At 38.6% G+C, this 15,465-nt stretch overlaps 1 protein-coding gene across 1 annotated transcript in view; it reads left to right on the forward strand.

Annotated features, from left to right (window-relative positions):
* Positions 1–10,762, forward strand: part of nek11 (NIMA-related kinase 11) — a 127,516-nt gene extending 116,754 nt beyond the window's left edge. Inside the window, exon 19 of the mRNA XM_055013743.1 lies at positions 10,627–10,762. Within this exon, the coding sequence (XP_054869718.1) occupies positions 10,627–10,688 (62 nt within the window). The 3' untranslated portion in view covers positions 10,689–10,762. The remainder of the gene's footprint in view (positions 1–10,626) is intronic.
* The last annotated feature ends 4,703 nt before the right edge of the window (positions 10,763–15,465 follow it).

Here is a 15,465-nt window from a genome sequence, read left to right on the forward strand (position 1 = left end):
TCCCATCAATACCTGCCGCTACATATTTAGGTCACGCAATGTAGCAAACCCCAGTCAGACAGTTCAGCCATCAGCCTTATTTTGAACACAAATTCACCTTTCTGTCCTTCACTCATTTCTTCACTGTAAGAGCTTGTCTCCATTGCAGCTAAGTGCTTCTAAGTTTAGACACATCCTTTGTCAGACAGCAACAGCGTGGAACCATTTTCTTTCCTCTTTATATTGAATTTTCGGACTTCAGCGTCTTCGTCATGTCAAGAAACCGCTTCTTAGATAAACACTTCCTGTACCACTGGAATGGGGACAAAATAAAAGCCTGTAGCATTAAAATAGGACTTCAAAATAAAAACATGGAGGGAACGGTTATTTTAACGCTAACAAAACAAAGGTTTGCCAAAAGTGATGAACTAGTGCTTTTTCTAGTATTCATATTGTATCTCTGTGTCCATTTTACATGTCTGTAGTAATTTTGCACCTCCTTTTTGTGTTAATTTGCATCTAATTGTCATCCTTGTGTGTGTTTGAAGTAATTTTGTGTCAGTTCATGTTATATTTGTCAGTTTGTTCATTGCTTTCAGCTGACTGTGAAACATCTACTCGCCTGCTGGCTTCAGGTTTTACATCAGACTAAATATGAGGTTGTGTTTCAGGTTAATACAGTCATAATATCCAACACTGTTGAGAGATTCCAGCTACAATGATGAAACCACCGCACTGCTGTCAGGAGAGAAATAAGTAAAAATATCAAAGTAATGGACACATAATGAAGACTGAAAGTGTCTGTGGAGTCTAATGTTTGCACTTCTAAAGGGGTTTAAATATTAAGAGAGAACTCTGGAGGCAGAAAGAACACAAAGGCTGAGCAGAGTGAACTGCAACATGTGAGAGAGTTAAAAGAAGCCGGTTAGTGTTTGTTTCTCTGCTGAATGACCGCAGCACATGGACAGAAAATGAGAGCTGACATGAGACTGATTGTGTATTCATGAATGTGTCATAAATGATCAGTCAGAGCTGCAGGCTGCCTTCACTGCTCACAAACTGTCTGAAAGATCCAATTAAAGATTAGCCAGTAATGATGCTCCCCACTCACAATCTGCTTTTTATTTCTGCTTACTTCTTCAGTATAGCTGCTGAACTTCTCTTTACATTTAAACAGTCTGCTGTTACTGCTGCGCTGAAGATCAGATCAACAAGTGCTGACTCTGTCTGTGGTGTCGACTCGTCTTCATATCCTGCAACTGTGAAAACATGGAGTGAAAACCTGAGTGCAAAAGTTTTGTTGTCATTTTGTGCATATTTGTAGTCATTTTACATCTCTTTGTAGTTATTTGCTTCTCCCGGAGGTCATTTTGCATATTTTTGTGGTCATTTCGATTCAAGATTCAAGACCTTTAGTTGTCACAAACACAATTGTACATAGTATAATGTGCAGTGAATTGTGTTGTGCACCTGTTCCAGACAGAAACAATAAGAAGCAGTAAGAATACGATACACTCTGGAGCAGCGCCATCTTGAATTTGTATCTCCTTGTAGTCGTTTTGTGTCTTTTTGTCATCATTTTTCGTCTCTTTGTGGTCATTTTCCATATTTTGCTTTTATTATACATCTCTTTGAAGTCCTTTTGTGTTTTTTTTTGTCATCATTTGGTGTCCCTTTGTTGTCAGTTTTGTTTCTTTGTGGTCATTGAGTATCTGTCCTCACATAACATAAAAAGACAACATTGAGTCACTGACAAACAACACTAAAGGACCTACATTTGTTGTCCTGTTGTGTCTCTTGTCATCTCTATGTAGTCGTTTTGCTTTCTCCTTGTAGTCGTTTTGTGTCTTTTGCCATCCTTTTGCATCTCTTTGTCATTATTTTGTGTCTCTTGTCATTTTTTGTCCCTTTGTGGTCAGTTTGCATATTTTTGTGTTATTTTACATGCCTTTGTAGTCATTTTGTGCTTTTTTGTCATTTTGTGTCTCTTTTTGGTCATTTTTGTCTCTTTATAGTCGTTTTCTATCTCTTTGTGGTCATTTTGTGTGTCTTTGTGATCATTTTGCATCTCTGTACATCTCTCAATGTGGTGCCTCACAGGTTTTTGCTGCTCATTGTCGTCCTTTTGTGTGTCTGAAGTCATTTTGTGCCAGTTCTGTCTCTTTTAATTTACTTCTGGTTGTTTTTTCTTCCTATGTGGTCTTTTTGTGAGTCACTGAGGTCGTTTAGTCATTTTGGATCTCTTTGTCGGTCTGTATCTTCTGGTTGCTTTCTGTCTCATAGCGGCCCTTTTGTGTGTCTTTGCAGTATCTTTTCATGTCTGTGGCCTCTTGCCATATCCTTCTGCTCATTTGTGGTAATTTCATAAGTTCTTAAAGTCCTTTTTAGCCATTTTGCATTTATTTTGTGCGGGTTTGTGCCTGTTTCTGTTTGTTTTTTTGTCTGTGGGCTTTTGTGTCTTGTAGTGTCTTTGAAGCCATTTTACATCATTTGTCTCTTTATGAACTGTTTCAATCTTTTAGTTGTTTGTGGTCATTTTGCGAGTCTTGGAAGTTGTGTCTAGTCTTTTTGCATGTAAGTTTGATTCTCTTTTGCAACTCGTTCTTTTTTTGTGTCCTTGCATCAATTATGTCTCTTCTGTGGCTCTTTACGGTCGTTTTGCATTTTTTTGTAGTTGTTTTGCTTCTCTTTGTTATCATTGTAGTTATTTTTACAGTAATTTAGCATCTTTGTAGTAATTTTGCATCTCTTTCTGGTCTATTTGCGTCTCCATTTGCTCATGTTATATGTATTGAAACTTCTGGCGATTCTATCCTGGCAGATCTTATATATGGCATTAATGTTAGCAGGACTTTCTTGGAAACCTGCAGTAGAGTCAGTCTTCACCCCTTCAAGAAAGAATATTCAGTTCATTTTAAGCTGAGAAAACATGAACCCTCAAGCATTTTGGCATGTTTTTGTAATTAGTGCTGTGGAAACACACATCAGGCTGGATTATTAAGACAAGTGATGAGTTTGTTTCACCCAGGGAGCTGCAGAAATGAGTAAAAAATGAAGGTCCTCCAGCATGGACAGATGCCACAGGGGAAATGTGGGGAATATGTTTGGATGAGAGTGAACTGACCCTTTAGGAAATGAGTTTGGGTTATTATAGCGCTGCCGTGTGCCCAGTGTTATCTGCATAATGTCCTCCTGCTGAGGTAAACATCACCACAGAGGACTTTTCAAACCACAGCGGTGAAACAATGACTGCTGCAGAGAAAAAGGTCCATCTGCTGCATTGTTGAGCGTGGAGCCGCTCATTACCGAACCCATTATGTGTCTGCTGGGTGACTCCTAAACGAGCGGTTTGGGAGTGAATAAAGGCTCGACACGCCATTTATCTGCAGGAGGCAGCGGCGAGGACGACGCTCTGAGCTGAAGACAAAAACACCAGAACACCAGGAAACCGAGACGGATGTGCTGCATTTCAGGTTCAGTTTGTATTCTGATAAAACGGTGTTTATCAGTGGAACTGAACTTCTGTAACCCCACATCTGTATGTGTTACTGCTCTTTACTCTGACATTCAATATTTATACACAGACTGTCATAAAACCTAAAAATGTCAGATACAAGTAAACAAAGTAGTTGAAGAAGTTAAGTTTGTAGTTACTTCATGTCTCTGTGTAGTGACTTTGTGTCTTTTTGTGGCCAATTTACATGTTTTTATGACTATTTTGCATCTTTTGTGGTCAGTTTATGTCCCTTTGTAGTAACTGTGCACCAGTTTGTAGTGTTTTGTCTTTTCGTGATCATTTTGTGTTGTGTTTGACACTTTGTGATTGTTTCGCATCTCTTTGTAGTAGTAGTAGTTTTTTTCTGTTACTCGCTCGTGCTCCTCTGAACTGAGGGTCTGCTGACACACTTCTGCTTCACTTTAATGGAGGTTTAATGGAGACGAAGCACAGAAACAAAAAACGCACTAGTTGATGGAAATTCCCTCCTCAATCATTGAAGCTGTTCTAACATCAAACAGAGACTCCAGTGTTTAAATTCAGTCCATCACAGTTGATTATTAGACAAACCCACATCATGTCTGACAAACATAACATCGCAACGCAGTGACGAGCTGAACACCAACAAATTAAAAACGCCTCCTCTCTCACGACAAGAAAAACAACCAATTAGTGTTTTCTGTCTATTGGCAGAAACTGATGTTTTCTTTTTAAGTGACTCTTCTATGTTTGTTCCTGTTTCTAAATGACTTCTGTGATTTAATTAATCACAGATGAGGAATGTTAGTGTTAGTTTATTGATCAGAACCAACTGGACTCCAAACTGTCTCTGTGGTCATTTTTCCTCACTGAGCTCATTTTTCAGTGCAACCATGAAGTAGAGAGAACTCAGAAATGTCTCCTGTGCAGAATGACACAGTTGTAATGACAGGAATAAAAGAAAATCGATGATTTGATTTGATCATTTATTTTAGAAGCACTTAAAAAGCCTGGAATCAATATGGCTGCTTACTTTTTGGGGGTCTTTGTGAAAATTTTGTGTCTCTTTGTCATCTTTTTGTGTCTATTTGTACTCAAATCATGTTTCTTTGTCTTATTTTCTTGTCTTTGTGGTCATTTTGCGTCCCTTTATTGTTATTTTGTCTCTTTGTTTTCCGTCTCCTCAAGATCATTTTGTATCCCTTGTGGTCATTTTGTGTGTATTTGTGGTCTTTTTATGTCTGTGTTTTTGTGTCTATTTGTGGACATTTTCTCTTTGTTGTTTTGTTCTCCTCATGATCCTTTTGTGTCTCATTTGTTCATGTCTTTGACTTATATTAAGTTCATGTGACCTTGTGGTTATTTTTAAATCTCATTTTGTTATTTTTTTTGTCTGGTATTTTTTGTTTTGTGTCCCTTTTTGTTTATATTGTGTGTATTTCTGTGAATTTTATGTCTCAGTTTGTTCACTTTTTTAAAATATATTGTCTATTTTGTATCTTTTTGATCGTTTTGTGTCTCTTTGCGGTTATTTTGTGTGTTTGTAGTCGTCTTGCCTCAATATTGTTGTTTTGCGTCCCCAAATAATCATTTTGTGTCTCTTTATAGTTATTTAATGACCAGTTTGCTTCATGTCTCTGTGTGTTCATTTTATGTCTTGTATTGTTTTGTTTGTGTCTCTGTGTTTTGCCTCAGTTTGGACGTTGTGTGTTTCTGTGATATTTCGGGGCTCCCTGACTCCTCACTTCTGCGTCCATACCTCAGCGGGAACCAGCTGCCTCCTGTAGTGACACATGAATTATGGCTCGGTGTAATTATAGTGAGTCTCCTGAGTTTACCTGCGACTCACCTGCAGCCTGATGGTCTGATCCGGTGTTGGGCTGTAATTTGTCCTTGTGCTGTAGAAGGTGAGGGATAGCCGGCGGCTGGCGGGGGGTCAAATATGGAAGACGTGAGCAACACCACATTATTTCCTGCCCTGATGGAGCAGCTCCAGGCAGGCATGGCCTCATTTTAAAGACAACAGGTGATATTTCAACTCCATCTCCTTCTCACACTCTGGGGAGCAGCTTCACATTTAGAAATGAAAAAGGCATGTTATTCAAATCATCTCTTGTATGTTCTGCGCCGAGGCTAAAATCTGAAATAAGCAGCTCCGTTTTGATGCTGTTTGTCAGTCAGGTCAATATGTTTACTTAGCTAAATTCGCAGAAAGGAGAGAACAACTTAATGGCTTTTCTGTGATTTTAAGGAGGTTAAACATAAATGAGTAAATGTGTGATTTCTGCTTGTTGCATGTTGTTATAGATCCATAAAACCTCAGATGGAGAAGGTCAGGGAGGATGGACAGGCCCAGCAAAGCAGTTTTTGTACACAAATGTGACTGAAATCCAATCACAGTGGTTGATCGAAAGAGTCTCTTTGTGGTGGTTTTGCGTCTTTTATGATTTGTGTCATTATAAAAATTTTATGCCTCCTAATGATCATTTTGTGTCCTTTTGTGGTAGTTTTATGTCTCTTTGTATTTGTTTGGTGTCTCTTTATAATCATCTTGTTCCTCTGTATAAACATTTTGTCTTTTAGTGATCATTTTGTGTCTCTGTGATTGTTTTGTTGTCATTTTGTGTCACTTTGTAGATGTTTTGGGTCTCTTTATGATCATTTTGTGCCTCTATCATCATCATTTTGTATTTTTGTGGTCATTTTGTGTCTCCTTGTGGTCCTTTTTTTGTCTCTTTGTGGTTGTTTTGTGGTCATTTTGTGTCACTTTGTACATGTTTTGGGTCTCCTTATGATCGTTGTGTGTCTCTGTCTTTTTGTGGTCATTTTGTGTCTCTTTGTGGTTGTTTTGTGTCTCTGTGGTTGTTTTGTGTTTCTTTGCATTTGTTTTGTGTCCCTGTACCATCATTTTGCCTTTTTGTGGTCAGTTTGTGTCTCTGTGGTAATTTTGTGTCTCTGTGGTTGTTTTGTGTCTCTTTGTGGTCATTTTGTGTCACCTTGTAGATGTTTTGGATCTCTTTATGATTGTTTTGTGTCTCTGTATCATCATTTTGCCTTTTTGTGGTCAGTTTGTGTCTCTGTGGTTGTATTGTGTCTCTTTGTGGTCATTTCATGTCCAGACATCCTCTGAATGTTAAAACGCTCTGTCCTGGTTCATGTTAAACCTCATGTGAACAATATTTGAAAATACATTAATATACTCTTTGAACACTAAAGTAAAATGTCTTCTTTAAAACGCTGTTCAATAATGTCAGCAAGACAGACACTCTTCTGTATCATTGTGTCTGGGTTTAGGCATTGGAACAGAGTGACAACGCTGCCACCATCAGATGAAACTGGAAACAAACTGCAAACCGTCACATCAACTAACAGAAGATGGAGATGGAGTTATATCTGCTCAGAGAGGAGGCCCATATCTGTTCACCAACACTGTTTGGATTCCCAGAGAGAGAATTAAAAGGCTGTTCCAGTTGGAAGATCCCTCCGTGAAACAGCCTAATTCCAGTCTTCACCGAGGCAGCAGCAGTGTTCAGGTATAGAGGAAATCCCTGCTGCTGCTCTGCTCTCTCTGCTCACACTTGTTATCAGGACGAAGCACCTGCAGCCTGAACAAAGCCGAGAGAAGAGCAGGACTTCAAGTAATCTGCCCTCAGAAACGCCTGGTCAATAATAAAATGGAGCTTACACCCTCTGTGTCTGCAGCACCACATACCGCCGACACATCCGAGAGATTACAGCCGGCGGCAGCGATGATAATGCCTCCCGACAGTGAGGAGACCTCCAGAGCTGAGAGGAGGAGGAGGAGCCAGAAAATCACTTTCCTAAAGTCCAACTTCAGCCCACTCAGGTGGAGAAAGAGTTCCTGTTGATCCAGAAACCACAGGATCTTAGTGTATTTACTCAAAAACTAGGACTTGCAAAGCTTTAATCTATACTATTTTGTGTTAGGGGATAATATCCAATAAATGCATCTGAAAAACATCTGCACATCAGTTGTAGAAAGATGCTTCACCATGCTGAATGTATCTTCCAGCAGCGCGCTCCTATTTGTACCACTGTTAAGCCATTGAATTGGTGTGGACATAAAGTCATATTTGACAAATTTCACATCCAGTTGGACTCATTTTGAGTTATTTCAAACCATTTTAAACTCATTGGCATTTTTTTTCAGACAATTTGCACATGTTTTTACCACTTTGAAGTAATTTCAGGCAAATTTTCTTTTTCAACCCATTTTGTACACTATTGAAGTGACTGTGGACAACTTTTTGCCATACCATGTTTCACCATGCTGAATAATTCTTAAAACAACTTGCTCCTCTGTGTACTGTTTTTAAGCCATGCTGCATTTTGTCTTTTGATGTACTATGTTGTTTTTTCCTCTCAGTCTCTCATGCCGTCTCCTTTCTGCTCTGTGGAAACTGCTTGCATTTCACCTGAAAACTTACATGTTGGGCAAATTTTAACTCATCAACTTGGAGTAATTCTGAGCCATTTGGAACAATCTTGAACTCATTGTTGACAATTTTGAGTCCCTTTGATCATATTTGTGTCATGATAGATAGTTTTTGAAACATTTTAGACACATTTTTGGCGAAGTTGTACAATTTAATTTTGGATAAGATTTCTTTTGGACCATTTTTCTTCCGACACATGTTTGTCACACCATGTTTCACCATGCAGAATGTATCTTCCAACAGCTTGCTCCTCTGTGTACTGTTTTTGAGCCATGCGGCATTTATTTTGTAGAAACTTGTGAAAACTAGGGCTGGACCCAAATATCTGAATATTCGGTTGTGACGGTGGTATCCGAATATTTATTTTGAGATCTGAATATTCGGATTCTGTTCACTGTTGTGAGCCATGCCACTTTTATTTTTCTGAGTCAGTCATGGGAATCAGCTGCAGCAACGAGGGGAGATTTTTTTTCTGTCTTGACAGATTCTGGTTACTGCAAACAATATCTTTTTGGATAAATCTTAAAAGACACATGTAGAATAATGTGATATTGATAAACTATAATGAGTTTAGGCTCAGATTTGGTTCATTGTTTCTGATGGAACTGTGCGTGAGGCATGATACATTCATGGGCTGTTGGAAAACTGGAAGTCTAATGATTCTTTTCTGTTTTTACAGTTTGTAGGCTGATAAATGGTGTCATGTTTCTTATTTATTTATTTAGAAAGAAAACATTCCTTTTACACGATCATATCGACTGGTTTTGGTGTTCATCTGTTTCATGATAAATTTGCAAACTGAATATCCACTGTAGAGAAACAAGGAGAAAACTGTGTATCGAGGCAAAAAAAATGTGAACAGCCTGCAGCTAAAAAAAACAAAACAAAAACAACTGACTTTTAAACAATTAATTTCTGAGTTCTGGCTGAGAGAAAACATAGAGATTAGCTGCCAGGTATCCAGCATTCTGAGCTAATTACCAACATATTCACCTGCTGGTTGTTGACAAAGATGCTGTTTCCTAAAGTATTTCAGGCTAATTTGGCGCTACAGTGCTGATCAGGTGGTGCTACAGCTGAGAGTGGACGGTGAGCTCAGCAGGTTTGATCACTGTTGCCGCTATCGATCGATCGGAGCAGCAGACGGAGGCTGAGATCTGAGAGATAACCTGAGGGAGAGTGCAGCTAAATGGATTACTGAGTGACCGGAGGTGGTGCTGTGTTATCAGTGTGTGTCTGTGTGAAGCTCAGAGTGCAATCAGGAGTGAAAGTTTAGAATTTTATGGAGAAAAATCTGCAGAGAAAAAGTTAAAGAGGAGCTTAATCTAAGCTCTCCTGTCCAGGGTTGAGGTGGAGGAAGGTCGACCTACAAAGCTCCATCTTAAAGGATCATTGTGGTTTATTGTAACACACTGTATTTCCAATTAACGTCTCTCTATGGATCATGCTAACATTTCACTTTCCACCTCTGCTGTGGAGACCAAACGGTGTCTAAAAAGCTCCCTGCAGCTTTGCAAAAGCAAATTTTCTGCATAAAATCATCAGAAGCTACTGGAAAGCTTCTGTTTTTGTTCAAATTTTTATTTTTAGTATTCCACCATTGACTGCGGGTCTGTGGACTAAACATTAAGTGGTTCAAAAGTGACATTTTATTAGGAAATAATAGGGCCTAAAAATATAGCACAGAAAAAAAATTCTCGTCAGGTGAACTTTACGAAAAAAAGCATATTTTAAAGAACAGGTTGCAGGGTGGGTCCTACCTAGACCAGGCTGATCCTGGACCATCCCACAGATGCTCAATCAGATCTGGATGTGGGGAGTGTGGAACCCAGGTGAACAGCTTAGCTCTGTCGTGTTCCTCGGACCACTCCTGAGCAGTTTTAGTTCGTCCTGCTGAGGGTGGCAGCTGGCATCAAGGACTGCTGTTGCCATGGAGACTAGGGGGTTGTTTGTCCTGCAGTGTTTAGGTGGTGGTACATGTCAAACATCCACATGAACGTCAAGGTTTCCCAGCAGAACGTTGCATTAGAACAAGATGATGGATGTTGTTCTCTTCAGCTGTCAGTGGTCAGAATGTTGTGGCTGATTGGTGGATCTGTCTGCCTTTACTCTGACATCCAGAGTTATACAAAAGTGTAGTATGTGTGCAGTGCAGAAGAGATTTACTTTATTGTATGCGGTTTTAGTGGTCCCATCAGAGAAAATCATATCCATATACAGATTTTTATTAATTCCAGGGCTGTTTCAGTAAAGATTATAATAATAACTACATCAGATAATTCTTTGTCACAGTTGGAATTTTGCAGCCTGAGAGATGGTTGAGAAGGTTTGCAGTTCTTGTTTTAGCAAAATATGTTACAATAGAAGATCTTTATTGTCATTGTACATGAAATTATCTGCAAACCAGCAAAGTGCATCAGTCTGAGGTAGGTAAAAATAAATAAAGAAAAATGCTTCTAAAGCCAATAATAAACAGAATATTTTGAGGGAATATTCTAAAAAGGAAAGAAAAGCTCCATTCTCACTCCTCTCAGGATAAACTGTCATTAAAATTGACTTTAAATTTAGCTTCAACACGAGATAAAAACATTTACTTTCATTACTGATATTGTCAAGTTTTAATAAAGTTCATGCTACTTTTATAAAATGATGAAAGTGAATAAATTGTATTTCTGTGATCTGTGTTTGATTTCTGTCTTTTCTCCTGTCATCCAGATGTTCAGAGGGAGATGATGCCACATCTGGTCCAGCTGATGGAAGGTCTTGAAGTTCTCTGACTGGCCTCGACTGAAGATGGTCGTCTCACTGGATTTAAGGTTCAGATGCTCAGTAACAAACTCCACCAATGAGCCAACAGGGAAGCTTTAGGTTTATTAAATGTTGCTATGAAGGTATCGCTGTTTTTCTTTGTGAATGCAATGTGCTCCAACTGAAACTTGAATTAGAACTTAGAAGTAAATCCTTCCATCTAAAAGGATTTAGTTGCATTAATAACATCACAACATTCTAATTTTTATTCCAGTCTTGGTTGGAAATAGAATCTCTGTATTGATTCAGGTAAAAACTGAACTTCACAGCATGTTGGAGCAAAACAACCAGATGAAAACTGTGATGGTGTTGGATTGTCAGACCGTAATGTTGCAGCTCAAAGCAGCTTTTCTATCTCAGTTCATTCTGACATTCAGCTATGAATCAACACAGCAGATGGTGATCCATGCTGTGGAAGTCTCACATCTCCTGATTTAATGGAGCTGCTTTGCACTTTTTACACTGTTTATTCACCAACACTTTATTTAATAAAAGTCCCATCTAGTTTTTATGAGGAATGTGATGTTTTAATTTCTCTGTGAATAACTGCAGTCTAATGCAACAGCTGGAGTTGTAACATCTGTCCTGATATTGATCATGAAGTATTGATCAGAATACTTATGGTCAGCAATCATCCCTGAAGTTTTACATTAAAATCTTTACTTGTGTTGTGAACTTTGGTAAGAAGCAGAAACGTTAGCGTTGCCATGGATACATGAGTGTTAAATTCTGTCCATGTTTCCATTTTGGGAAATTCAGTCCAGCAGATGAGTTTGTTTTTACTGCCAGCTACCATTCAGTCTGAGATACCTCTCTAGCTTAAAAATGAACCAGAGACCTAAACCTAGTTACAGTTCATTTGAAAATCTTACTCTCAGTCTCTCTCATCCAGATTTAAAAGCTCAGAAACCAGTTTTATTTGTTGTTGTATATCGTCCTCCTGCTCCTTACTCTGAGTTTTTATCTCAATTCTCAGACTTTTTATCTGATTTAGTGCTCAGCTCAGATAAAGTCATTATTGTGGGTGACTTCAACATTCATGTTGACGTGGACAGTGACAGCCTTACGACTGCTTTTAATTCAATATTAGACTCAATTGGGTTTTCTCAACATGTAAATAAACCAACTCATAGTTTTAATCATACCCTTGACCTCGTTCTGACTTATGGCATAGAAATCAAACAGTTAACAGTATTTCCCCAGAACCCTCTTCTTTCTGACCATTTTATGATAACATTTCAATTTACAACAATAGATTGTATAGGAGTTAAGAATAAATATCATTACAGTAGATGTCTGTCTCACAATTCGGTGACCAAATTTAAGGAAATAATACCCTCTCTATTTAGTTCAGCACAACTTACTGATATAATGGAAGGGAAATATTATAATTTTACCCCCACAGAAGTGGATTATATTGTTAATAATGCTGCAGCCTCACTGCGTACAACACTTGATAGTGTTGCACCTGTAAAAAAGAAAGTTCTATCTCAGAGAGGACCTGCTCCTTGGTATAATTCCCAGCTGCGGACTTTAAAGCAGGCGTCCCGAAAGCTGGAAAGGAAGTGGTATTCCACTAATTTAGAGGAAGTTTATGTAGCTTGGAAAAATAGTCTAGTAATTTATAAAAAAGCTCTTCGTAATGCCAGGACAACATATTATTCATCTTTAATAGAGGAAAACAAGAACAACCCCAGGTTTCTCTTCAGCACTGTAGCCAGGCTGACAAAGAGTCAGAGCTCTGTTGAAACTTGTATTCCTTTAGCTTTGAGCAGTAACAACTTCATGAGCTTCTTTACAAATAAAATTATTACGATTAGAGAAAAAATTACTCTGGCCCTTCCTGCAAATGTCACAGATGTATCATCGAGTACAGATACTTTAGAATTGGCTGTAAGACCAGATGGATATTTAGAATTTTTCACCCCCATACATCTCTCTGAACTCATTTCAATAGTTTCTACATCCAAACCATCAACATGTCTTTTAGATCCTATCCCAACTAGACTGTTCAAGGAGGCTTTACCTTTAATTAATTCCTCAATGTTAGATCTGATTAATCTCTCTCTAGTAACAGGGTATGTACCACAGGCTTTTAAGGTTGCTGTAATCAAACCTTTACTTAAAAAGCCCACTCTAGATCCAGATGTTTTAGCCAACTGTAGACCAATTTCCAACCTCCCATTTCTCTCCAAAATTCTGGAAAGAACAGTTGCAAATCAATTATGTGAACATTTACAAAGGAATAGCTTGTTTGAAGAGTTTCAGTCAGGCTTCAGAGTGCATCATAGCACAGAAACAGCTCTGGTGAAAGTTACTAATGACCTTCTCATAGCATCAGATAATGGACTGGTCTCTATACTTATTCTGTTGGACCTTAGTGCAGCATTCGATAAAATCGACCACAAACTTTTATTACAGCGACTAGAACATTCTATTGGCATTAAAGGGACAGCACTGGACTGGTTTAAATCCTACTTATCAGACAGGTTCCAGTTTGTGCATGTCAACAATGACTCCTCTGAGCATACTAGGGTTAATCATGGAGTTCCTCAGGGTTCTGTCTTAGGACCAATACTGTTCACATTATACATGCTTCCCTTAGGCAACATTATTAGGAAGCACTGTATTAATTTCCATTGTTATGCTGACGACACTCAATTGTATTTATCTATGAAGCCAAATGAAACTAATCAGCTAGCTAGACTGCAAGATTGTCTTAAGGACATAAAGACCTGGATGACCTATAATTTCTTACTACTAAATTCAGACAAGACTGAAGTCATTGTATTTGGCCCCAAACATCTTAGAGAATTGCTTTCAAAGCATATAGTTACTCTGGATGGCATTACATTGGCCTCCAGTACTACTGTGAGGAACCTCGGTGTTATCTTTGACCAGGACATGTCCTTTAACTCACATAAAACAAATCTGTAGGACTTCCTTTTTCCACCTGAGAAATATTGTGAAAATCAGGAACATCCTGTCTCAGAGTGATGCAGAAAAACTAGTCCATGCATTTGTTACTTCTAGGCTTGACTACTGTAATTCCTTATTATCAGGTTGTCCCAATAGCTCTCTGAAACATCTACAGCTGATCCAAAATGCTGCAGCCAGAGTACTGACGGGAGTTAGCAAGAGAGATCATATTTCTCCTATATTGGTTTCTCTTCATTGGCTTCCTGTTAAATCTAGAATAGAATTCAAAATCCTTCTTATGACATATAAAGCTCTTAACAACCAATCTCCATCATATCTTAAAGATCTGATAGTACCATATTACCCTAGCAGAACTCTTCGCTCTCAGACTGCAGGCTTACTTGTTGTTCCTAGAATCTCTAAAAGTAGAATGGGAGGCAGAGCCTTCAGTTATCAGGCACCTCTCCTGTGGAACCAGCTCCCAGTTTGGGTTCGGGAGGCGGACACCCTCTCTATTTTTAAGACCAGGCTTAAAACCTTCCTTTTCGACAAAGCTTATAGTTAGGGCTGACTGGGGGACCCTGACGGGGTGGGCTGGTGTTTTCATTTGCAAAACTGACTTCCCCTCTTGACGTCCCTTTAGTTTGCCCCTAGTTATGCTGCTATAGGCCTAGGCTGCTGGGGAACCTCTCTTGATGCACTGAGCCCTTCTCTAACTACCTATGTATTTACTATATATACCATTATTGCATTACATTCACTCTGTTTCTTTCTGTGTCCTTTCTCCGAGTGTCCCTGGTCCCAGAGCTGGATGCTGGATGCTTCAGATGTGTGGCTGTGTTTTATGGTCTTTGTGTCCCACCCCCCCACCTCTCTATCTCTACCCCTCTATCTGTATCCCTCTATCTCTATCTCTACCCCTCTATCTCTACCTCTCTACCTCTTCTGTCCCTCTCAACCCGCCCGGCCAGCAGGCAGATGGGTCCCCCCACATTAGAGCCGGGTTCTGCTCGAGGTTTTTTTCCCTGTTAAAAGGGTGTTTTCCTTGCCACTGTCGCCTTTTGGCTTGCTCTGGGGGTCAGGCATATGGGTTCTGTAAAGCGTCTCGAGACAATTTGACTGTAATTGGCGCTATATAAATAAAATTGAATTGAATTGAATTAGATATTAAGAATAAATAAATGTGCATAATGTGGAAATGAACAGATTTTATTTTTATTAATACCTACAGCTGCTGCAAGTAAAGCTCCAGAATGTGGAGGAATTTAGTCTCACAATCGCAGACAATAAATATCTGAAAGTCGGGTTATTGTTGTTTATCAGCACAATACAAAAAGATTAATGTTAGAAATATTCCAGTTAAGACTCTAGAATATCAAGATTTTTGTAAATTTACTTCAATAATATGAATGTTCAGGTTAAGATTGTGCAGTGATATTTATTTTGTAAGTTTAGCTGATTAAAGTTTATGACTCTGCACTACAATATTTATTATTTAAATGTATATCATTATAATATTTAGGGTCAGACCCTACAGTATTGAGATTAAGAAATCAAATATTCTATAAAATGTAAATACACTGAACTCATTTGGATATATTTTAGTGAGACTCTACAATATTATTTGACACAAATCTGTCTCAATCAAAATTTTAATCATTTTTACTCCAAACATTTACTGGATTGATTTAAACATTAAAATCACTCCTTTCTAATCCTCTGCTGTACGTTCAAACCTGAAGCCTTAAATAGAAACACACAAGTATCTGATTGAAGGAACTTCTGCAGAGTCCTGGTTCCAGAACATGATGATAGAATTATAGACAA

This window comes from Amphiprion ocellaris, chromosome 9, assembly GCF_022539595.1.
Source record: "Amphiprion ocellaris isolate individual 3 ecotype Okinawa chromosome 9, ASM2253959v1, whole genome shotgun sequence".
In the NCBI taxonomy this organism is placed as follows: domain Eukaryota; kingdom Metazoa; phylum Chordata; class Actinopteri; family Pomacentridae; genus Amphiprion; species Amphiprion ocellaris.